Raw genomic sequence first — 26,572 nt, 5'->3', positions numbered from 1 at the left:
CACACCAGAAGGGGGTTTTATTTACCCTCAATTAGACTGAAGAGTAAGAGTACCCTAGTTTATAGCGTAAAGATACTCTACTCTATCAACATTTATTTTTCGCTTAAAAAAGCGTATCGGATAGGAATTAGTCGTCGCTTTGTTTTAAATTGATTAACGACACTTTTCCGAAGCGCAATCAATCTTTAAAAGCAAAATATACTTTCTAATAATTTTGGCCAAGTGAAAAAGTTGAAAAAAAAAGAGCGTGTAAACGCTTTATAAAAAAAAATCGCCAAGGCGAATTTTCCTCCCCACCTGGCGACCCCCACCACTCCCGTTGGCGACAGCATCTTTCGTTCTCACCACGAGCAACCCTGCCGTAGAACAGGCGGATCAGACATCCCGTGTCTTTCTCAGCTGCATCACGATCCTGCCGTCACTCCCTCGTTCGAAAGACTCTCGGCTCCACCCCCTCGCGGAACACGGGGGTCAAGGGTCGGTCCGGTTCATCCCGTCCCCCCTTCGATGATCTCTCCACTCTCGCTTTGCCTTGCCGATTAAATTAGTTTGCAGTGTTATTTTTTTTTTTTTTTTTTTTTTCAATCCGTGGGTGGAGGTGATCAGGATTGGAAAAGAAGGGTGAGAAAAAGATAGGATGTGATGTTGTGATGCGGCGGAATCGACACTCACGTTTCGTTTCGGCGATTTGCCTGCTCCTGGTGTTACATGAAAGTCGGGGTGAGTCATGCTTTTATGTTTTCATCTGTGAATTTATTTACACGAGCAAAAAGCGGGGCTTTCAAAGTCGCATTTTCTTACGGTGTTATACTAATTTCATAAGTTATTTATGTACAATCTACTAGAAGTAAATAGTGAAATTAGCCTTCTCCAATAGGTATATACTTTTAAAAGAAACATTTTATTTGATAAACAAGCCTATGCAAGAAACTAAGATTATTATATACTTACATTATAATATTCTAAAAATATATTTATACTAATTTAATTATATTTTTACTTTAGGAAATACACTGTACAGGTTACCGTTATACTTTAAGACATACACTTGCAGTAGGAACTAAATACTAGATTTGCAGAAGTTGGTGGTTTAATATCTGTTTATTTTAATAAAAAAATTATATAGCGGTACTGAAGATATCAACATTTCATTTACTTGGGAAATGTATGTAATCCATTTTTTTTTTTCTTGTGGGATGAAAATTTTTTCGTAATTTGTTTGGCAATTTTGTCAACGCGTTTTCCTTCCGAAAATGCCTTATATTTATTTTTTATGTTTATATCTACAATCAAGACTGGATCCTACGATAATTCGTGAATTTTCTAATACATGCCTTTTTTGTAGTTCTGTAATGTCATATTATACGGATTTGAAAGGTACCTTTACTATTTAACGTAAATATAGCTGTATCGTTACATCTGTGTCGCAAGTACTTAATTTAAATTATGAAAAATTTCCGTGAAACCGTAATTTCTATAATCCATGTATTTTGTACATTGTTACTCTGTTATGTTACACAGACACAAACATAAATTAACAAAGTAACTCAAACAAAGCCGTATTTTCAGAAGTACTGAATTAAAACTAGAAACTCTCTAAAGTTGCATTTCCTTTTCGCGTCAACTTGTACATATATGAATATGAACATATAATTGTTTTTTATATACGTAAAATATGGCTGAAAGAAGTTTAAAAAAAATACATTTTCTTCATTGCTGTTAATATACTTTCAGTCTGTATTCTTAAATATCGCAATTTTCTTAAGTTATTTTTTGAAAACTTTGTATATCAGTTTCAGGGATATTTCGCAAAATATCTGAATACGGAAAGAGAAAAATAATACATGAATTTATAAGAAATGAAATGCAATCTGTTTTACGAAAAGATATGGTATTGTGTTACACGAGAGAACTTACGCTGCTTTTCTTATATAATAGCTTACAATAAATTAATTTTTACAATTATTCGACTAATAATCTTTTATGTAATTATTATTAACCTTTCTGAGATTAATTATGCTGTTTAACTTATTAAGTCTTTTCCCAGATTTGCCTATAAAATTTTTTAAATATTAATGCATTACGGTATTAGGATATTATGATATATTAATTTATTTTTAATGTTACGTTAATTCATTTGAAGCTCATTAATGCTTTGATTCATCATAAGCAGCTTATTCTTATCAGAATATATTTGTATAACATAAGGAAAGTTATTAATGGTAAATACTATACAATCGTATTCATGAATTTTCTCCTTATCTCGAATATTTTTATAACAACTTAAGGGATGCTTATTATATCCATTTAGATATTTTATATTATTATTTGTTTTAAACGTGCCAAGTTTCCATGCATTTGAATAAATAAGGTTATGTATTTATTATTATTATTATAGCTTAGGATATAAAAAATGGTCCAACTTCTTCAATCTAAAAAAAAGTTTATACCATAATGTAATTTTAAATGTTTTCAAGTTTCATTTTTGTTTTAACTCTCAGTACGTCTTTGTTAAATAGTTTTAAGATTTTTGCGGATCGTAACTACTTTTACAGAAGTTAATATTTGAATTACGTACTTACATAAAGTGCATTTAAGCTATCATATTTACAGAAATTTTGTGAATGACTTTTCACTACGTTTCGTATAAAATTGACTTAACATTATTTAGCTCATAAATTTACTATATTTATAGTGAACATGTTGATTTAAAAGTTCCATATTGCCGTATTTATGTGAGTTAACATAAATGATTTCCAGTTCAAAGCTGTAAAAGTTACTTTAAATATATTATGAGATTACTAAATTTATATGAATTATTAAATTGCATTGGATAATTTGTAAGCATTTTATTTGACTGACAATCTTCCAAGCGTTTTAATTATCGGTCATTATTACTAACGTACCGCTTCAATTTTCTCTCAAAATGTATGTAGTTATCCCGCCTCATGTCAAGATAAATAATTTTACGGATTTACTTGAATTATAGCTTACATGAAATAGAAAATATTTATCCAAGCGTTCAGTTTATTTTAAGTATACGTTGTCATATAACGTAGATGAGTGACTGTTACCAATTGTATGCATGCGTTAAAGCATTTCAAGCTTTTGCATTACACGAATTTTCAAATTATGTTCTGCATGCTAAATGAAAGTATCCACTCAAAGACTTACTTCGTTGGAATTCAAAATTTTTTCTGTTTTCTGGGTAATATTTTTAATTGAAATATTAATACAGTTTAGATAAATGTTGGTGTTTTTTGAGATTTCATTTATTTAGTATTCAGAAGGAAATTTAAAAATTTTTAAACGCGTGTTTCCATTTGAGAGATATTTAATAAACTTTTCGATTACAAATATAAGAACAAATTTTATTTGAGTTTTTGATAGATAATTATAATTAATATTTTAGATTATTTATAGATTTCTGATAGTTTTTGCAATTTTAATATTTCAGTAGATGATTATAATATATTAATATTTTAATATATGATTATAATATAATATATTAATACTTCAGTTTTAATATTTCAATATTTAACAGATTTCTGATAGTTTATGCAATTTCATTTGCGAAATTTTGTACTTCTTTTGAAGAAGCATTGCACCAGAACAATAAGAAGTAGCATATTACTATGCTGACGGCACCTCTTAAGATTTAAAAATGTTTCTTCTCTGAAATTCTTAAGTTTTGAGTCTCTAAGTAATAAATTTCAGATTATTTTATATATGTACTAACGTATTTACTATTAAGCATAGTTATAATATTAGTTCGAGCTCTTACATGTAATGCTTCATGTAAAGTATGTCTTAGAGAGTACTAGTTATTCTACTTATCCATAATCTTTAATCAACTGCTTCTTGATTATCTTCTACTGAATTTACATTTGCGTTTGGGAGCATGTTGAGCATTAAATAAGGAAACGAGGTTGTCATAAATCTGTTTGCAGTTGAAGTTTTTATTCATAATTTCAAGAGAATCGCAATTACTGGTTGCGAGCTTCAACATTTTCAATACTACGCCATTTGTATTCTATACACTTATTTTTGCAAATAAATTTACAGAAGTAAAATTCTACGAGTTCACAAATGTATTAACTTAAGAAAGATATTATAAAAATTAGATACGATTATTCGTAGAGGTTGCCCTACTACTGGTCGTATAGTTAAAACCTTTGAACGCTGAGAACTTGACCCGAGCTCGATCCCAGGCAAACGGGCTCGCTGTATAGTTTGTTTTCATGCTTTTCCTCATGAGTAACGTGAATGCGGGCCAGTTTCATGTAGAATGTCGTCCATGAAGGCCCCTTAGGCAGATACTTCTCGTGTGCCTTGCCATGTTCAAATAACCAATTTAATTATGGCTGAGGTTAGTTAAGTTAACGTAATTGTAATTTTAGCTCTAATATCTAGCAATAACCCAATTTTATACATAACATCACTCAAACTACAGTATTATAATTTAACATGCAATTTTCCTTTTCGCCATGCAGAGTAGTTACATTTTAAAAATTCAATTACTCTGCGTATAAAAAAGAAACTACTCTGCACACCGAGATTCATACAGAATGCTAAAGAGCGTCTAAATGAGTAATTAGGTGAATAAACAATTAACAGATTCAGTCCCAATTACTGTTGCACTTATTATCTGCTTAATGTTGTTAATTTTTTACAGTTAGACATTAGACATTTTCCTTAAGGACATGTAATGATTTTTAATAGCTGGTTTTATAATAATGATGCTGTTATATATTTGCTTATTACTTAATTTCCAATTAATATTTCTGAATGAAAATTAAAATAAGCTCCTTTATATACCTATAAATATTAAAAAATTACATATTTATGCTATTTAAAATACTCTTTCTAACGTGGTAATATATTTATACATTGATTTTCTGAAACCTCATGTGATTAATGCTCTCCGTCACGTAAGAAATTATCTCACGAGCTCTTTTGGTGTATAGTTTTCATGTCCAGCTAGTAGTAGGAAAACTGAATTTAAATTCCCGTTGAAAACAATATCGATATTTCATTATTTCTCACTTCAAAATATCCAATGTCTAAGTGGGGACGAAATTGAATATATTAAATGATGATTCGTTGCTAGCTAGATTTAGCCGACGGATTACCACCCCTTCTTCGTTCATTTTTAAGGTGGAAAGTGGGAATGTAATGGATTAATGATATTTTTCCCATATGCTCTTGTAATACAGTATTTAGAACCCCGACTATAAATTGGAAAGGCTCAATTTACATCCCTGAATACACTTAATAGCTGCTAATAATTCTATTTGTTTATTGAAAGAGTCAGGTTTAATTCCAGTGAATGTAAGGGATTAAAGATATTTATGCCATGCGTTCTTGTGGCATAAATAATCTGAAAACTCAGCTGCATATTGGAACACTCGAGTTCCGCTTGCGGGAATATAAGGAAAATATTCTCATGCATTCTTGTGGTGTAATAGTCAAAATGCCCAGATATTATCTTCCATTCCCGGCAATATAATGGATTAAAGGAAATTCTTCCACGTGTTCTTGCAGCTTAATACTCAGAACTATCCAGCTGTTATCTTTCATTCCCGGGAATGTTAGGGATTAAAGGAAATTATACCACGAGCTTTTGCGGCGTAATAGTCAAAACGTCTAGTCATTGTAAAAGCATGTTCAGATTTATATTCCATTCCCGGAAATGCAAAGGATTAATGGAAATTCTACCATGCGCTTTTGCGGCGTAATAGTCAGAACGTCTAGCCTCTGGAAGACGTCAGAATGTCCAGCTGTTATCTTCCATTCCCGGGAATGTAAGGGTTAAAGAAAGTTCTCCCACGTATTCTTGCTGCTTAATAGTAATAGTCAGAACGCCCAGCTATTATCTTCCATTCCCGGAAATGTAAAGGATTAACGGAAATTCTTCCACGCGTTCTTGCGGCCTTATAGTCAGAACACCCAACTATTGCTAGAAGGCAGAACGTCCAGCCATTATCTTCCACTCCTGAGATTGTAAAGAATTTAAAACTTTTCTTCCATATGCTGTTGTGACATTGCAGTCAAAGTATCCAGTTATAAATCAGAAGATTCGAATTTAATTCTCGGGAACATAAGAATTAATTAAGGTCATTTCTTCTATGTGCTGTTATGATGTAGCATTTAGAAAGTCTAATTATAAAATGGAATACTAGGGATCAGTTACGGGGAACGTAAGGGGTTCAAGTAAGTTAAAATATCATATTTTATTTACAAGCCCAAGCATAGTAACTTGTTTTTATGAAAATCTCAATATTAAGATGTTTTGACTCTTTTACATATTGTTTGGTTTTGTGAATGTTTGATCGAACTTTATGAACTAAATGAACTGTAGACTTTATGCGCTTGGTTTTATTTTTAATCCCATTTTATTTTATTTTAATTTTAATTTTTTACTCCTGTTTCCTGTATAAAAGTTTCAAAACTTATACATTTAAAATTTATACTGAAATACGAAATATGTAAAATATGTTATTAATATAATTAAAAAGTAATTTTATCTAATGATGGATATGGGATAGCTTCTGTTAATTGTTGTAAAGACTAGGGTTTCCATTCACTGCGAACTGAACTCAAATATATAGCCATTATTCTATTAGAGAGCTAAACGTTTTTCTCCCAAATGGATTAAATAACAATGATCCGCTTTCCATCTGATACTGGGTCTCCGTAACAAAGTTCCGGATTGAGAATGAAGTTTTGCAGACGAACGAAAGCTTTGCACTTTTTATATGAATCTTTGGAGTATTCTAAAGTATATAACAAGAGTTTAAATGTAATTCCCTAATGTTTCCTTTACATTATTTTAGTTTACCACTTTTTACACATTAATTTCATTGTGGATTTATCGTCCGTGACAGCTGACTTTCCGGTTTTAATTCTTTTATTGCTCTGGCTTTTATGTAGGCCGTAAGGCTAAATCCTAATATTTATTACATATAAGTAACATGATTAAAAATTTTACATTTTTGAAAGTTTCTTGGTTGTAATATACAATTTTTGCTTTGATTTCATTGAACATTTCCCATCTTATCGAAAGTATTTTTACTGTCCGTCAATGTGTAGGAACTAGCAAGTGCTTTCGAAGTAGGAAACATTAAACATTTATTGAGCCCTGACTGGGATTCGAACCATTTTTGTTCTAATTACTAGCTAGATGTGCATGGAGGAATGTGATAATTTTATATTGTCTCCCATTTAAACAGCGGTAAAGGAAGGGCACTAGATCCAGTCGAATAAATGAAGGTGCTAATAATTTATCTTTTACCATAGTTGGGGCATCACTGTAGAGATTATTAAGATTTTCGAAACCAGAAACAGAAAAATTCCATTGTGCCTCAGCCGGGATTTGAAACATGGATTTTCAACTTTCTAGATAGACTTACTAACCACTTATACTATGACAGCACGCATGGGAGAATGTGCTGCGTTTGTGTGCGAATGTCATTCTTCATGGAGAGTTCCAGAAAACTTCACAATTTACGTTTATTTTCTAACTCTCACCAATAATTCCTCACTTCTTAAGTCAAGTTAGCGGATTTTGTAAATACTTCGGAGTTTTTCTTATTTACCGGCTATTATGTATACTTCCCAGCTATCTTAGATTGGTAATTATGCGTAATATTTAGTAAATTTTACTAATTATGGGCAATAAATTCTTCATACATAATGAACTTCGGAAATGCACAATCTTCAATAAATGCGATTAATTTGAAATATATTGAATACATTTATAATGTTCACCAAAGTGATTATTCAGATCATCAAGTAATCATTTTTACGGTAGCATATATACTGAATCATTTCCATCTGAACCATTGACGATGTTTCTGGTACTTACGTATTTTACATATGCTATCAGCCCTATTCCTTCTTCATAGTATTAAGAAATGCTTGAATTTTTTTAGTGAATATTCTTTAACTTCTGTAGATTGAAAAAATATTAATTCTTTTCAGATAAATACATTAAAATGAAAAAAAAATTACTTCTTTTAAACTTCATTTTCTTTGCATTCTTTATAGAGAGAATTGATAAAACTTCTAATCACTGTTAGTTCACATTCTGGCAAACAGGTTAGCTGTGTGAGCGTTTTCATGGTTTCTTCCTGGATAAAAAACGTGAATATAAACAAGTCTCTTTTCGAAAAGCCTCCACAAAAGCATCTAGCCTCCTTACGCAGATATCTCTTTTGTGCTTTCCTTTGGTCAATTAACCTAACCTACGCGTTTCTTTTGCAAATGTATAATTAATATGATTTTTCCTACTTCAAGCATTATAGTATCAGCATAAAATCTAAAAATCAGAGGTATTATTCATTCATTTTGAGGGTTACAATACGTATATACCCGTAAATCTTAGCGGCTAAAGTAACACTTGTGTTCAGAACCAGTGAAATGTTACAGCGACATACATATCTTATTCCTAGCAGCTCCGTGGCGCTTGAAATTAGGAAATAAAATTAATTTTCTACAATCTCAATCTAAAGTTTACAAATACTTTATTAATATATTGATGCTGTAATACGGTTCCAGCAAAGACGAATGAGTTTCCGGAGGTCGTGATTCGAGTGCGAATTTCCTCGTAAATTTTTCGCTTTAATAAGCTTCTAATCAGAAACTGGTGGACCCGAAAAATTAAATGCGTAGGTGATATTTTAACATGCATTTCATATATTCATTAATTAGTAATTTATTATTCACGTCCCTGTAGAAATAGGAAAGACGGCAGTTGATGTCTGGTGCAAGGAAATACGAGTGCTATTTGATCACTCTGACTTTGCACCTAAATTAGATTTAATTACATTCATTCAAGTTCGGAGGAAAGTATGATATAAATTTCTTTTACATAACTGATTTATTTATAAAGTTTTGTTTCCTCTTTAGAGTGCAGTAGTAATCTGCTATAAGGATACCTGCATGTTTTCTATAAAATTTCAGACTGATCATGCTGTAAGAATTTATCGCATTTCTACGTTCTTCTTATCTTTGTGTAAGTGTTACCACTTCCAGGTAACAAATGGGGGATCCGTGATTTGAATCTCTGGGAGGGAACAGTTGACTTTAGCAACTTCCGGATTCCGAACACTTAATGGTACATACATTTGCCCCCGAAGTAATCAGGTGAATGATAATTCGTCATCGCCTTATTTGGTGGACGAGTGGGTTAAAACTTCCTCTTAGTGGCCATTTAAGTGGGCATGAATATAAGGAACTATTTATTCCTTCAAGCATGCTGTCATAGAGTAAGTGGTTACACATCTAGCTAATAATTGGAAGATCTTTGATTGAAATACTGGTGACAGCACATCAAATTTTGCAACTTTCATCTCCGAAAAATAAGGTTTTTTTAGAATGATGCATGTTGCGGACAATATTTTGTCATCTGATTTAAAGCGCTGTATTTCATATCTCTAACCCAGTCGCCCTTTAAGACAGAAAAACTATAAGAAATTATCACATTTGTCATGGAGCAATGCAGATGGGTCGGAATTGGTGTGCGCGATGGTTATGCTCGTGATAGGCGATGGGACAAGATATATTTTAGTGAGACGTTCATTGAACTAAATAAGAGCAAAACAAAGAGATATTGAATCTAAAATATGACTGTAATGTGTTATGCGTATGACTAAGAATGCATTTCGTGGTATGTTGTAATAAATGTCCTGCTACATATCGGCTATGTTTCCCTTCTACCAATTAAAGCGTTAGAAAGAAACCTGGCTTAATCTAATACCTAACTAAACCAGCTAGGAATCGGAAGTCCTAAAGTTCCAATCTTGGCGACAGCATATTTGATTTTTTATGTTTTTAAGCTCCGAAAAATATGCCACTACGAACAAAAATTCAAATACACTTCATTCGAACTTCTTGAAGTTTATATTATAAGTTGTTAAGTAAATAAGTCGTTACACTGTATGAATTACTGGGTTCACCTGTGCGTGTGCTTATGTTATAAGTATTTAAACATGTCCAGATAGCATTGGGAGGTATGTGGTTTCAATTCTGGCATTGCTGATTTCTCACAGACACTCCGAAGTAAAGCAATAGTCTCCATAATTCTAAGATGTTATCGTGATAACACTGAAACTTACTAATAACAGTTTCAACATTTCGTAATTTTTACAACTAAGTTTAAAACTTAGTTGATGTTTTAAACTTAGTTGTAAAACTGTTTTAAACTTGATGTTTTAAACTTAAAAATGTCCATACATGAGTATTTGCGTCATTTAAATATTTTTTGGAATTAGAGCACCCTATGATTCAAAAGTCGAGTGCATCTGATTTTCAAAAATTGTTGAACATCCAGAATAGAAGATCACAGACAGGTAACCATTACATTTCTGATGGTGAACACTTCCTATTTCTCGAAATCAAGCTGCCAAGAAGAGAGTTATTGTTCTGTTGGTGTCCCGAACATTTGTTATCGTGATACCAAGGATAAGAAATGTTCAAGAGTCTCTTTGAACGATAACAAATCTGAAACAAGTCTCTTTGAACGTTTCACCAAAATTTCTGTAAGAATGCGTTACTAAGTAATACTGAATCACAAAACTCCATTGTGCTAGAGAAATCTCACCTTCATCTTGCAACCAAAAGCTAATATATAGCTTTTTGGTGCTTGGTTTTAAAGCTAATAGCATTAAATTCATCTGAAAGTTCAAGTGATATATTACTTGTAAAAGATTAAGGGTGTCACTGAAGTAATTTGCCATTAATATCGATTTTGGAATTTCCACAATAATTGAACGTTTTATGAGCACGACTTCTGATTCACCTTATGTATGTGTACAATCACCGGTTGCGAAAACGAAGACCTCATATAGATTTTGTGAACAGGAGGAATATTAATTACCAATTAATTGTTTGTAATTGGATATTATAATTACCAGATAATTGTTAAAAATTACCGTATATTCCGGTGTATAACGCGCCCTTTCAGTTGTAAGGAAATTAACATAATCCTTTCCTGTCGATTCTTAACTTCAACTTACTAGTTTCGACCAGACCATATTTTTAGAATCACTCTGAATACATAATGAGGAAGAGCGATATTTAAACGCGAAGTTCCACTTGCTGAGTTAGAGAGAATCAGAGTTTCTGATTAGCGCGCGTTCACCTTTTCGACTACTCTCTCTCAAAGCTGTTATTACGCTCGGCTGTACTCAAGCCCTTGATAGCTTCGCAAACAATTAGAATTAAGGAGCCAACTCGGTTAGAATCTTCATAGCTTCGGCTATCTCTCTTTAGTTTAAATTAGTTTTAGTTTACTTAGTCTCTTAACCCTTTCCGACGCGCTACTCTTTAAAGTTGGAATTTTACCAAACAAATTTGTAGGCAGTCTATTTAGGCATAGGAGAGCACGCAGGTATAATTTTACAAAGATTGCAGAAACCGTTTCCATTTTGTGGGTGTGTCCGAAGCGAACACACTGAGCCGCACGAGCTGCGATAGGTGAGCATTGTTGTGAAGCCCGTATTACAGTAAAATACTTTGTCTATGATTTAAAAACAATAGAATGTGATCTCTGTAGCAGATTTAGCATAACCCAGGGTGCACCACGGGGAGGTCTGGTACTCTACACCCCCCAAAAAAGGAAACTCTCATTGCTTTGACAATGCTGAGGCCTCGCCGAGCTATTTGCACAATTTAAAAATTTATAAGAAAAATAATTAAAATACTATAATATTTACAATTAATTATTGACTGGAAAAAATAATTATTAAATATATATATATACAAATAAAAATCTACAGACATCAGAACTAAGCAAACTACGCAAGATGAAAACAAGAGAAATAAAGGGTCTGCTCTCGTTGAAAATCAAATAGCTAAGTGAAAACAAAGCACCGGAGTCTTCAAAACCAAAATCAGAAAAGAATAAAAACAAATATAAATAAACCTGCGATCTCAGCCTCCCCCGTGTTTGAAGCACAAGACCATTCTGTGACTCACTCCCACGTGACATGCGCTACCAGTATAGTGTGTTCAGGCCGAACACACCATACACCGAAGGCTTCACTATACGCAATATTTCAAAAATAAAAATTAAAAGTAATACAGAATAGGCAGATTAGCATACGAACAACCAAATTATATAAATATTTTTTTCATTGATAATCTTTATATTAAAAAAATCGGAAACATTTTTTTTGAAAAACCAGTGTCTTTCAAAACAGAATATATCTCACCGTTAATGATTTGCTTGTGTGGTGCTGTCATCTATTATTCATAAAAGAGATTAAAAGTAACATTAGTGTAGTTTTCGTGATATTTATCGATTATTTTCAGTCTCTAAAGAGGTAATATTTTTGGTGTGTCCACACCGAACACACTGCGCCGGAAAGGGTTAAGTTTGCTCAAGTGTCGGCTTTTATTGTACACTCCAAGATAGAGTTCTGTTAAATCTTATTTGAATAATAAAGGGTTATTTACCCTTTCATCTTGTTGTTTCTTGTCACACGAACTCAAGTGATTATTCGTTGAACAGTTCTTAAGATATTCACTTTCAACAATAACTTAGCATTTACAAAGTGAGGAACTCTACACAGTGCAAAAAATAAGATCGTAATTTATGGGTGCGTGTTATACGCCGTGTATAAAAATGATATATTTAAAATTTAGATTTCTATATGTAACTAAATGCTGTTTATTTAAAAGAAATGACACACCTTATGTGTCATTTCTTTTGTTTGTGTCACCCTTTTGTTTGTAGGGGGTCTAAATTTTCCCTTCCATTGTTCAGAGTCACTGCGATTAACTGAAAATACGTATGTTCATATGAGCCGCTAATTTAAATAGTGGAAAATCCTTCCTTCGAGATAACAAACTGTTAGCTGAAATTTTCAGGTTGAAACATTTTCTTTAGAATAGTACGAGATAGTTTGTCTTATGCATCCTTACTTCTGGAATAAATAAGGTATTAACATAATCGCATTTTTATGTTTTAAGAGAGAAGAGTTTTCACAATCAAAATGTTTTAAAAAGAAATAATACTCATAAATTCATAGCAAGCACGGTATAACAATATCTAGATTGAAATTTCGCATGAGTTTGATTATACCGTCTTTGTTCTTTACTACTACAGCCAGATGAATATCTATTATCCCTTTACAATTAAGTATCTTTTTTTTGTAATCTCACGGCAGACAATATGCTTCCTTTTTCACAAATATTTGAAACATAAACCAGTTTTCTGATGTCTTGAATTTATAATAGAAGACATTCTATTCTCTGCCATTGTTCATGCATATTTTCGACTGCTGATAATAAATCGCGCACGTTTTGGCTGCTGTGACATAATAGTAGCGTTTAATAACCTTCAACACAAGCGAAGGATTGGAATTCAGATTTTAATAGAAATCTGTGAAAAGTAAATGCTTCCTTTTGTTACTGCAACCGAATTCATTATTCAAATTTTAGCGTTGATATATATAAAGCCTGTGACACATCAATTCCTGAATATTCCTCAAGGGATTGCCGGCCTATTATGTGAAAATTGTGAAGCGTTTTAAATAGGAATCTGTTCAGTAGATCTTTTGAAATAAACCTGCAAAATAAATGCTAGAATAGATAGTGCTCTGATTTAATGCTTATGTTAATCTCGACGCGGTATCCAGTATGTGTTTTCAGAAGGATCTAAAAGTACAATGGAGTTTGTTTTATTTATTTTTTTGCGATATTTAATATTCAATAAAAATGTTTTGAAGAAATTTGTAAAGCATTTTTTGTATGTTTTAAACCAAATTAAACCAACTGAAAACGTGGCCGGTTTTGCTTTCTGTAAATTTCAAATGAAACAGACCAATTTTATAATAAAACGCAAAGGATACAGAAACATTAGAAATAACGAACTTCGGAAAAACCGTTATGTATAAAATATCACATTTGTGATCCTGAGAAAGCTACTTTACTAATATTAAAATTAGGTAATTTTACTGTAGGTGCAATAATGATGAATTTAATCAGGAGCAACTTTGATAAAATAATGTTGCAAGACATAGTAAATGGAAACTTACTCCTTACTTAGTTACTCTATTATACTACTTTGATGAAATAGGGATGGAAATGATACCGCAGGACACAAGGTTTTAATTTATTAGACAATACTACCTCGTCTTTAAATTTATCCTGCCCGATTTCAATGCATATATGTTAACAATTTTTTTTTCAAATTTTGGAATACCTTTTCCTGAAATTCCTTCAACGACTCGCATCGAATTCTCTTTTTTTACGCCAATGGACTTACTCATGTGCTTTTCCTGCATGACCACAAAGAGGCAATAAACGAAAACTTCTAACGCTTTTTATATAAGGTAAATAAAAAGCGGAGTACCGCATGTGTTGAATTTCTGGCCAAACTCAAGACCATTATCAGTAGGTGCATTGTGGCATAAAATCCCTGATCTATCTCACACATTTTAAGCTAGTTTTCATGACATTCTTCAGGACAAAGCAACAAAATATTCATACAATATTCATGGTTAACGGTTTAGACAGTTGAGAAAATTTCATGATGCATAACACCATGGTCATGGAAGAAAACCTTGAAAGTTGAGTGACATCGACGTAGACACTTCGGTTTTGTATCAGTTTCGAGTGCTGTTCATGTGACTGTTGAGCTGTTTCTAATTAAAAGCATTAATAAGTTTTTCCTGATTCCTTAGAACCTCATTCTAAGAAAGAGTCGCCTTAAGAGTGCAACCCTAGTATATTTGAATCGTTAGTTTTTATGTAAAAAAATATTGGTTTTTGTACAGCACGGAAAGCGATCCGTTGCAAGCATAGAGAATCTTTCAAAATTGCTTCACAGGATCTAAATAACACAATAATTTCTTCCATAATATCTATGATTGTTAGTAGCGATACGTGAACATATGATCCGTGATCTGATCGACATGTTGTTAATTTAAAAGCGTTTGGTCTACGAGAACAAGGCTATCTTTTACTGCATTATCTGTCTTCCTTAAAAATAATGGGGAAAACGTGTTCTCAAAGATTTTTTGCATCATTTAAAAATTTTCGTTGTAATAGTAATTCCATTTCAAAAAATACATTTACTTTGTTAAATTGGATGCGTCACTTTTGGGAATTAATATGTATTTTGCAACAAACACTTTTCATTAAAATCAGATTCATTTGCCAACTACAACAGGAAGTAGAATATGGATGTCGATGAATATCATAACAATTTCTGAAATTTTTACACGTAATTTCCACCATAACACATTTTAAAGGAATCACTTTTGATACTAATTTATCACAGTAGTAGACGAGACAAATGAATTCAGTAAATAAGAATTGTTGTGATAAAATTGCTTGTTCTTCCAAATCTTTGAAATTTCTTATAAGGTATCTCTCCCGCCTTCCTGGTGTATTGGTTCTGCACGCTAGGCCGGTATTCCAGAGGTCCGTGGTTCGATTCCAGGCGAAGGTGTTGCTAAATTTTCATCTTGTTTGCTTCCAAAAAATACCCAATGCCTCTAGAGTGGCGCCCGAACTAAAAGGGTGCTGGATTATGACTCTCCTTACCCAGAATTTGGCGACTGGATCCCCTAAAAACCACAGTCGCCCTTTAAAAGGGGGATTATATAAGGTATTTCTCCCGTCTTCCTAGCGTGCCTTCGTGGTGTAGGGGTTCTGCACGCTGGGCCGTTATTACAGAGGCCCATGGTTTGATTCCCGGCGAAGGCGACTGCTCATTTTTCATCTTGCCTGCTTCCAAAAATACCTAATGTCTCTACACGCTCATATAAAAAGCACAGAACAAAACTTTCTTTATAATTTAACCTCTCTTCTGAAGGAATAGAAGTTTAGTCCTTTGAAAATTGTAGAATGTTGTACAATTGGTATTACTGAAAGGGCATCAGAAAATCTAAATAAGCTTGAAAAGTTTCATACATATAAAATATGGCAGCTACGGATAATTAATTCAAGATCGAATTAAAAACATTTAATTATTGAAATGACATTGTAGAATCTACAATTATCACTTCATTCTGTAATATTCCATTAAGATCATATTTATTTTAATGTATGTGACTCAAACGATAAGTATCTTTTATAGATTATCTTCATTTGTTATCGAACAAGTACCTTCATTTATTATCTAAACAAACTATAATTATCTTCACTTACCTAAACGGTAATTAGCACACCACCTTCAAATTAGTAAGAAAATAAGTCTGTTGCAACTTTTATGGCAATAATATTCTATTATAACGTAAAACGTTATACAATGGCTTCAGATATGACATCGGTGCTGTCTATAAATTGTTTGTAAAGTAACATGGCTTCTAAATAACGCGTTCAGCAACTAAACAGCAATTTTACAAGCGTCTAAGTCTCATCCTTGTAGGCTGCGGGGAGTTTCAAAACATGGCTAGGTCCGGTTTATTTGATTATCGCAAAGCAGTCGAGGGCTATCTGCCTAAGAAGAGGGACGTCTCCTTGGAGGACTTTCTAAAAAAAGTGGCTCGTATGCACGTTACACATGGAAGAAAACTACGAAAATGTCCATGCAATCAGTCCATTCACCGGATTCAAAACTCGGACCGAACTACCAGTGTTCACGCTCGACTTATAGTGGCTTACTGCTGGGCGAAAATATGACTAGCACATCTAAGAAAAGGATAACACTAATAAAAAGTTCAATTTCCTTTGATAATAAATTATAATGACTAAACAGCAGTTTAAAATAATGATACTGAATGAAAAGATTGCTTAAATAGCTTTTTGTTAGCGTTAAGAACATTTTACTGCTTAATTTGAGAGTAGCGTTATTTCAACCAGTATACGGATTACAGCTGTTTCAGAAAAAGTAATATCTGATTATTTATAAGAAACGACAGGGTGTTATTCGGTTATAAAATCTTTCCAATGTTTTCCCGCCTTGACAATGATTTTCCCTAGCAAATCTCTTTGTCTTCCTTATCCCATCGTTTATCATCCATCAAAAAAACATGACATCTGTTTGGGTGGAGAAAAAAATCAAAAATGGAGTCAAAATCTGGAGGGACGTTTCTTAGAATTGTTAGAACCATTCCCTGCAAATATTTTGCGAACATATCTTTGGTAAAAGCAAATATTCTATAAATGTTTTAAAGTGTAGTTTTGTTTCATGTAAAATGATATCGAGAGATATTTCTTAAAGGAAATTGTATGCACACCAATTTTGTCTGAACTGTGCAACATTAGTTTGCGATGAATTATAGAAAACGAGCTCTTTTCTCCGTAGAGAAGAAAAAGATGTTGAAATTAGTCTAACGAATAATAAAAGTAGGGTATGATACGTCTTGAACAATATTGTTAAGGAAAATAGAAGGTACAATATTAGTAAACACAAAACATATAAATTTACAACTCGTTCTAGATTTACATGTTTGACAAATGAGTCAAATTTATTCTAAGAGTATTAGGTTGAATAGAAGCAGGAGAAGAGATGAAAAATTAGCAGCGCCTTCGACGGGAATCGAACCACGGACCTATGGAATACCGGCCCAGCGTGCAGAACCACTACACCACGAAGGCACGCTAGGAAAGCGGGAGAAATACCTTATATCTCTCTAAATTAGAACGAAACTGAATTTGTTGTAGCCTCTGTTGCAATAATCCCCTATTGTAATGTTGTAAATTTGAGTACTCTGCTTTCGGGTATTATTTCCAGATATTACACATAACTAAAATTGCTTCGGAATAATGCATCCAGCAATTAAGCAGCAATCCATTAAGCATTTAATTCTCATCCTTGGAGATATGAATACATTGTTGGGATGGCTAGGAGTTCGAGAAGGAAACTAACTGTATATACAAGATGAAGTAATGGTATTTTACAGCGAAACATAAAGACCAATCAACAACTGAAAATTCCAAAATTTTTTTAAAAGAATTAGATTGTTTCTTTTTTTATACTCTTCTAAACAATTAAAAGCCCCCACCCGACGTAATATTCCAGCCACCATATTTATATGGCAATTGCAGAAACTCAATATTGATTTCTATCAAAGGAGTTGTAATATTTACTTATTTCTCTTCTGATGTGGCAAATGAAGTACGTGTAGGAACCACAGAAGAGAAGGGTAAAAAGAAACCCTTTATTAAACTCTTTATAATTCACAATGCGTCGACGTAACGCTAACAAACTACGTCTCACTCGGGCGATAACTCAACTAACAAGAATTAAACTAAAAATTCGAAGATATTAACAAGCAGTAGAATTACTCTACAGGACTCAGGTAAGTCTGTTACCAATTAATATTTATTATATCTTGACATCATTAAAGTTTGAATCAGTACCAGCATAAATTAAGTAAATATCGCCAGACAGAAGAATAATAGTCCTACCATTTTGAACCCTAACCTCTCGTACGAGATGTGCGTAATATTCCAATCAAAGTAGATCTCATTCCATCAACGTAAAGCAAAGTTTCGTGATAAAAAAGTCAAATTTTTTAACTACGAAAATTGAGTTAGTTGGTTATTCCAATATATTTTTGAAGAAGCACAAGGCGAATACTTATATCATCCGGAAAGTTCTAGTACGTGCACATGAAGTCTTTTCGAAGATTTTTAAATTGTAGAAAATTAATAATTATCGGCAGTTGTTAGGTATATAAATCTTTTTAGTTGTATCTTCAGTTACAATTTCTTTACTAGAAGGAATACCATGGTTCTACATCCAGCAACGGAGATGGCAGACAAAAGAGAAGGACGAGAAAGAAAAAAATGGCACACACCTCAGCCGGGGTAACGACAGCCAGAAGACCGTCCTACACCTTCGGACCCCAACAGCAGAGGAAGAGAAACCGGTTGTAGCCGTCAATTTCGCCTTGTCATTCAGCGGTCGCAGTGAGCACACTTGAGGTTGAATAAATGTGGAGGCTTGCCTGCACACTTGAAAGTAGGGATGAGGTAGGAGAAGAGGAAAAGACGATGCTACATTATTTTCGGCTCGTGCTTTGTGAGTGCAACTAGCGATTCGTTAGTGCGAATATAATATTTATTATTTTTGTTTTTATTGATCGTCTGCTCTTTTTTTAATTTTGATTACTTAATTAAAAAAATTCTACGTTAAATTTAAATAGGATCCGGAAAGAAATAATATTGTTCTTTATACAAAATGGAATTAAAACTAAATTGTTCTTTCACAAGTGAACAGAATACTCTTTTCGTATAAAGATAGGCTTTTTAAAGCTCCATAAAAATATATCATACTAAAACATATTATTTATTTTGTGTAGTCGATTAAAAGAAAGTTAAATAATTATGGTTTGTTGTTGTGATATTTGCGGTAAATATTATAAATATAAAAAATTTGCAGTTACAATTTTCTATAATACCTCAAGTAAACAAAAACATTACAGTTACTTATTGTAACTTTATGTAATACTCAGTTATTTTACCGAAATAAGAGTTTTAGTAAATATTAGATTCGTTGAAATAAACAAGATTATGTAACTTCGCCAAAACGTTATGCTTTAAGAAAATTTTAAATAAGCATACATTGCGTAGAATTTTACATTTCAAAAGGTATTTCTCTTCGAAATATTATTTTTGTTTCATGAAGTGATAAAAATTAATCCGCAGAGGAAACAAATAGCTCGTCTATATAAAGCACGTAACCATTTCCTTAGTTAATGTTTACACACTTATCACACACTGAAAATCATGTTATATTTTATGTATTCATCTAAATCAAGTTAAAAAACCTTTTTATAATGAACCCTGGTGGTTCAACTCAACTCGACTTCAAACTCCATCGAACTGGTTGGCTAAATGGAAGTTCTAATGGTTTTTTCCTATTTGTAACTTGAGTTAGGAGCCAGTTTCCTCTAGTCCTCTATAAGCAGGGGCTAAATGGGAGTTTCAATGGGTTCTACCCCACTCGTAACTTGAATACGAGCCAGTTTCCTCTAGTCCTCTACAACACGAGCTAAATGGGAGTTCCGAGGGGGTTTTCCCTATTCGTAATCTGAATACGAGCCAGTTTCCTGTAGTCCTCTATAATCACGGGCTAAACAGGAGTTCCGAGGGTGTTCATTATTCGTAACTTAGATATGAACCAGTTTCCTGTAGTCACTTATGAGCAGTCCTCACCTTTAGAAAGATACCTCTCGTTTAGTTTACCATAACCGAAGCAATTCAATCCTTATAAAATATATCTTGTATTTTATTTATTTACTATAACTGGGGATGAGACACTGGAATCTACCAGTCCCTGAATCCTTAGAATCTTGTAGAAAGTTTCAAATCCAAAAAGTATAGCGCATTTTCCACCTTTCAAATCCTAATCTAAAACACTCAATATTTTAACTCAAAACTTCGGAATATTTTTATTGACGAACATTCACTGAAAAAGAATTTGAACTTTGCAATCTGGAGTGGCGAACAGCATCCCGATGGAGCCTTCAGTACCCAATTCGTTTATTTTCTGCAGAGAATATAGAGTTTATCTACATTAACCCTTGAAATAATTCTCTCTTCTCTACTCTTCTGCATCGTTTCTTCATGTACTTCTAAAGCAGTTCGGGAAAAAAGGCAAAATATTTGAATATTTATTAAAAACATGGAAGGGAAATACATGAAAGCAAAATTTGAAGTTAGGCAAAATTACAGTCTTAAACTAGTGTAGATTTTCTTCGAGGTTGAGTGATGAAACCCTTATTACTTCTTTCATTCCTTCATTCCTCCAAAATGGCATTCTTCTGTTAGAAATTACCATAATAGCTTTATCAATTTAGTAATCTCATTTCATCTCTTTGTCAAGTACAAAATTACTCTTATTCTCCAAAATTCTATTTTATGATCATTTTCTCATCTATCAGTAAAATCCGACAACCGATTTTTAAAAAACCTTTGCTCTGATTTTAATTTGTGGACAATTTGAGAGGAATTTTTTATATATCGGCCAAATAAAAAGAGCGATACAATTTCGTGACAAAGAACTCAAATATTATGCCCTAAAAGAAAAAGCATATCTTCGATAGCTAATCACAATTAGACAACTGATCACAGTTTCGACTTTGGTTTGGCCAAAATTAATGCCAAATATCGTTTTGCCAAAATTAACCATAACGTCTTATATTGGCAAATTGGACTCTCTTGAAGCCTTTTGTGCTCGCCTAAAATTTATCTTCTTTTATATAGTGACATTAATTTCCGGTCCATTTCTTGTCAGTGTTTTCAAAATTCTTCATGTTTGTTATATCACGTTTCATTATTAATTTTCGCGACAGATGAAGCTACTATTCATGAAGAAATAGATGCTCTCTTGTCATCTTGAGCACGTTTTGCTCTTGATAAAACATTTTTGATGTTGACAGAGTTAAAGCTCGGAAAAAGGGTACTTATCCTTGAATTACTGCCATTACTACCTTTTCACTTTAAAAAAATACGTTTGATGAAAGTACGTAGGTTTGGAAGTCAGGGAAGGGAAAGAAGGAATATGAAAATCTAAGCTGTTGCAGAATAAAGCAGTTTTGGATCAGCTTTATTTTCATTGGTTATTCAAAATTTGATTGACAAAGTGTAAAAATTTTATTTTTGAGTGAATTTTGTGTAAGTATTTACGTCAATAGCGAAATGTAAGAATTATGTGAAAAGAATTAACTTTGACATGATATAGCTTAGAGGGATTTATAGAAATGAAAGAAGAAATAATCATACTAAAAAGGAACGTTAAGGGAGTATTACAAAATAAAGTTAACATTTTTTATAAATATTATCTTACACATACACAAAAATATGTATAATATGTAAGACATAATAAAATACGATGGCTATGCATCCAAATAATTGGCAATCGCAATATCGACTAGTCTAAATTTGGTGTTCTGCCCGTAAGTTCATCTATTCTGCCAAATTCGAGATCTTTTGAATAACAACCTAAAATTAACCAATAGCAGCTCAGCTGTACTCATGCACCTACTTAGTATAAATACTCCTCGGAAGCAACTACGTCATTCCTTTTCTTAACTTCTGCCCTGCCAATATCTGCACGCCGCTTGTGCTTTCATGTCTAAGATGCTTCGTCGTACTTTTAAAAACAGTGTACATAAAATTATCATATTTAACTATGAATTGGATAAATGTTTTGTCTACCAAAAATGATCTGATGCGAATTATCATGAAATGAAATTATGTTTTGAAACCGCCACATCTGGAGGGTTTTAGTTTATGAACCCATCTGTCTAACTACGCAGACTTCAAGCTGCAGCGCATCAAAATATCCTCCCTCGGCCATGACGTCTGCAAGCTGATAAAAGTACCGGTGTCATCTAGGCAGTTAAAATATCACACACACATATATGTATATATATATATATATTCAAATTGCTTTTCCAGTTATCGCTTCATCCATTTTTGTAAATTTTGTTTTGCGTTTATAAAAAAAATCTGTGTCTGGTAGTCCTCCGGTTCGATACCGTTACTCGAGCTGCACGCGAGTGTATGTTTGCTTTTTGTCTAATATTAAGTATTACTGAAATATTTCTTATTAAATTATATTGTGCTTGTTAACCTGGATGATTCAGTTACGAACTTCATATACTAAATTTCAGACAAATCTCGTTCATAAGCATGCCAGGACAAAGTTAACATTTTAACCTCGATTGCTTTCATCTTTATCGTTATCGCACCGCGAGGAGAAATTCGGTTCGTATAATTTGTTTCACTGGCAGTTGAGTAGTGAGGGAGATAAGCGAGGAGACGATTTTGATCCTTTTTCTTCTCCACCTGCCTTTTTGTATAAAGCATCTGCCACGGGCTTGTAACATTTAAAAGGAAAATTTGTTCAAGATGCAAAACGTTTTTTTGGTATAAGCAAAATAAAATTTTTGATTCCCTAAATCCATTCAGCCGCTATATAGAGAATAATGCTTCTTTAGATTTAAGATGAACACTGCACGTGCACCAGCATCTATTGCTATTATTTAGTAATTATGTGAAGCATAAGCATCGAAGAAGCAAATATTAATTCATTTTCTTAAGAATAAATATTATAATTTTAAATCATATTCCTCGTCGAGTTCTTCTAAAAGTCATCTAACACAGAGCGATATTTCAATGGTAGAGATAGATTAGCTGAACGATACCATTGTCTTTAATAGTGTTAGTGTAATGGAAGTTCTAATCTGACTAGATTGTCGGCGACAATTATTTTTTATACCATTCTTCATCTACAGTGCTAAAATATCTTCAAATATGAATGAGTGATGTTTCTTCAGTGCTGTGTAATGTTCCTCAATACTGTCTAGACCTAACGTCGAGGAGCCTAGTGAACTATGTAGTGAATTATCGCTGAATTCCAGTAGTTACTACAAAGATGTGAGAAGGGTTAATATACTTTAAAATTTTATTCACTCAAAGGAGTAGTAACAGATGGCCCCCTTCTCGGGCTTACAGGAAAGCCTCCACTAAGACTTTTAAATCAAAATAAGAAAATAAGAAACTAATATAATACTAAACTAAATAGACTTAGCCGATGCTAGATACAAATACCTAACGTAGTTGGCCCTTAAATTAAACTACCCCGCGATTATCAACAGGCATGTACAATACGGTCGAGCATAGTAGATTTAAGAACGAAGTAGGCAGAAGGCAAACACGCGCCACTAAGAACACCTAAGCACACTCTTTCGAAGTAAGTTGAACTTTCTATAAATAGTATGTAACAGGGGTGGTTCGCTAGCCTGATACGGCTCTCGCAGTCAATTTGTGCTGCTAGTGCATATAAAATATATGTATGAAATATGGTAAACTAAAACTACTCAGTGTCCAAAAAGAAATAATTAACTAGTTTAGACTCTTTTTACAAAGTTATCAGGAATTTCTTTCTATTTAAAACCTCTTCCACTACTTCTATAATGATGTAAATATGAGCTTGTGGCTTTTAGTAAATCTAGATGCGGCTTTCGAACATTCCTGAATTCAAACGTGCGGCTCTTACTGACATGAAGTTTGGCCAACTCTGCTATATAAGGTATTTTCTCCTTCTTTCAGCATGCTTTTGTGGTGTAATAGTTAGCACAATCAACGCGTATTCGAGAAGTCCAAGGTTCGAGTCCCGGCGAGGGCATTGCTCATTTTTCATGTCTCCTGCTTCGAAATAACGTAATGTCTTTACAGTGGCGCCCGAACAAAAAAAAAGTGTTGAATAATGATTCTCTACCACCAGGATTTGGCGATTGGGTCCCCTAATCCCCAGTCGCTCTTTAGAAGGTGGTGTATATAAGGTATTTCTCTTTTTCAGCATGTCTTTGTGATGTAACGGTTAGCACACTCGGCTCGTATTCGAGAGGTCCGAGGTTCGAGTCCAGCCGAGGGCATTGTTAATTTTTCATGTCTTCTGTTTCGAAATAACCTAAGGTCTCTATAACTACTTCTAACTCATTTGCATTCAACGCGATTCTAAAAACTCATTCTGGTAGGGAGTTGTATGTGGGAAACAAGAATTGAAAGGAAAGAGTTTCAAAATAAAAAAAAAATAACTGTCATAAAATTAAAATACACTTTACAGCTGTTAGAACATTTTGAGCAAATAAACAAAATTTTCTAATATATCATTAATTTATATGACTATCATTTACATAATGCTACAGTCTTTATCGGCTAATAATATTAATGTAGCTAATTCTCAGCAGAATTTTTAATTTATCATTAATAACTTAATCTGGTTAATCACAGCATCTGACAGAGTAACTTTAAGTTAAACAAATATTTTTATAAGAATGCGCATCTTTAGAAACTTGCCGAATTCTATTCTTAACGCTGGATTTTATCCCAAGGGCAAATTTCAAACTACTTTTGATTAAAATTTAGATAAGCTCTTTTCTTTACTTTTCCTCTTCTGATTTTCATATGAAGTGTTTCAGAAATTGAAAAACTTTTCATTATTCGCATTCGAAAAATTTTAGGATTTGCTCACCTTCAATTATTACATTACTTAAAACAAAACGGAGAGTATCTTTAATAAATAAAAACAACCTTATTTACCTGTCTTAAAAGTAACAACAAGCAATTTAAATAACTGTATAAATCACATCTGAAACCCGAGTAAATACAATATTAGTATACCTAGGAAACATATTTGCAGATGAAAGAAATGCCTGAGATGTCTTTTGCTATGCCTGCCTTTTACGATGAATGCGAGTAGGCAATCGATGTCGCCAGCTTTAAGCACGGTCGCTTCTGCAGTACAACACCTGACAAACCTGCCACTAACAGACAAGCGCAAAATATAGGAGCGCTTAAAGTACCTCTATATAAGGCTGCATTCTCGACATTTTACGAGCTGCAATCCATCGAGAAAAAAATTATCGTGTGCTATCAAAAATGATGTTAATACCATCTCTTTCTTGGGATGGGGGATCACAAGGTGATGTCGTTCTGTGTCACAGGTGATCCTTTAATTATATATGTTGCGTTTCAGCTCACGAGCGTTGAGGAAAAAGATATAATAATATATTTTGTGCGCTGTTTTCTATCTTTCGTAAGTATAGCGATGTTCTAGATATGCTGCAAAATGCAGCAAATACCACATACCAGTAGAACATGAAGCATTTCTGTCTTGCATTTGCCGTGCAGCTGTCATGAGTATTTAATCATCATTAAACGGGAGTTCCCTATACTCCTATGCTAATTTGCATGCGTATCCATTTACACCCAGGATAGCGAGGATTCAATTTCGATTAGTATATTGTGAAACCGACGACTACCTCCGTACACATTCTCAGACCTCATTATTCACAAATGGAAGGATTCATGTTGCATTTACCCCAAATCCAAGCCAACCGTTATTTTACATACATATAACAAACAACAAATGAATTGTTAAATGAGATAATGTAAACTAATCATAAAACTACATTAATCATTATTTCTCAATAAATTATCAGTTAATTCAATGTTTTAATGACCTAAAAATAAGAATTAAATTAATAAATTATTGTAATTACTTACACCAATATAATTAATATATTTCTTATTAATAAATAAATCACGAAATTTATATATTTCCAAACAACATATAGATAATTTTCCAGATTCTTTTTTACAAGGAATAAAAAACAACTAGTTCATCAGTTCCCAGTTGAATGAACTATTATGTTTTCACCGGAATTGGTGTAGCGCCTTTTCAAATATTAAGCACGAGATAGTTAAATCGACATAAAAAGAAAAGTTTATGCTTTAATTTATTAAGAATTTCACAAGATAGACAATGCGATTCCATATTTAAACCAGTAAATTTATAATAAACGAAATAGAAATTTAGGCATAATTTTTATTTATTACCCTAAAACCTAAATATATTATATTTAGGTATTTTTACTTCCTTGTACGAAGTAAAAAGGAAGTATTGTAATCGCGAAAAATTTCGGGTATCATATTTAACGAAAATATCGATTTTGACCACTATCCAATGCAATTTAATGATGTTTTTGCGTAACATCCGCAAGTAAGGACAGAATAAAGGACCATTTCCTGCCCAAAAAATTATAAAACTAATTTAAAATGAATTCTAAAGAGAATTTTTCGTGGCGTCTGAGCGTAT

The 26,572-nt window shown here is 32.9% G+C and overlaps 1 protein-coding gene across 1 annotated transcript in view; it reads left to right on the top strand.

Annotated features, from left to right (window-relative positions):
* The first annotated feature begins 399 nt into the window (after positions 1-399).
* Lrp4 (LDL receptor related protein 4) overlaps positions 400-26,572 on the top strand; it is a 1,066,574-nt gene continuing 1,040,401 nt past the window's right edge. Inside the window, exon 1 of the mRNA XM_085821440.1 lies at positions 400-720. Within this exon, the coding sequence (XP_085677566.1) occupies positions 651-720 (70 nt within the window). The 5' untranslated portion in view covers positions 400-650. The remainder of the gene's footprint in view (positions 721-26,572) is intronic.

The sequence above is a fragment of the Stegodyphus dumicola genome, chromosome 7 (genome assembly GCF_044657685.1).
Source record: "Stegodyphus dumicola isolate Sdum_Otavi_A_Nest chromosome 7, ASM4465768v1".
Taxonomy (NCBI): Eukaryota; Metazoa; Arthropoda; class Arachnida; order Araneae; family Eresidae; genus Stegodyphus; species Stegodyphus dumicola.
Note: the sequence above shows the minus strand (reverse complement) of the source record. Positions and strands in the feature narration are given on the sequence as shown.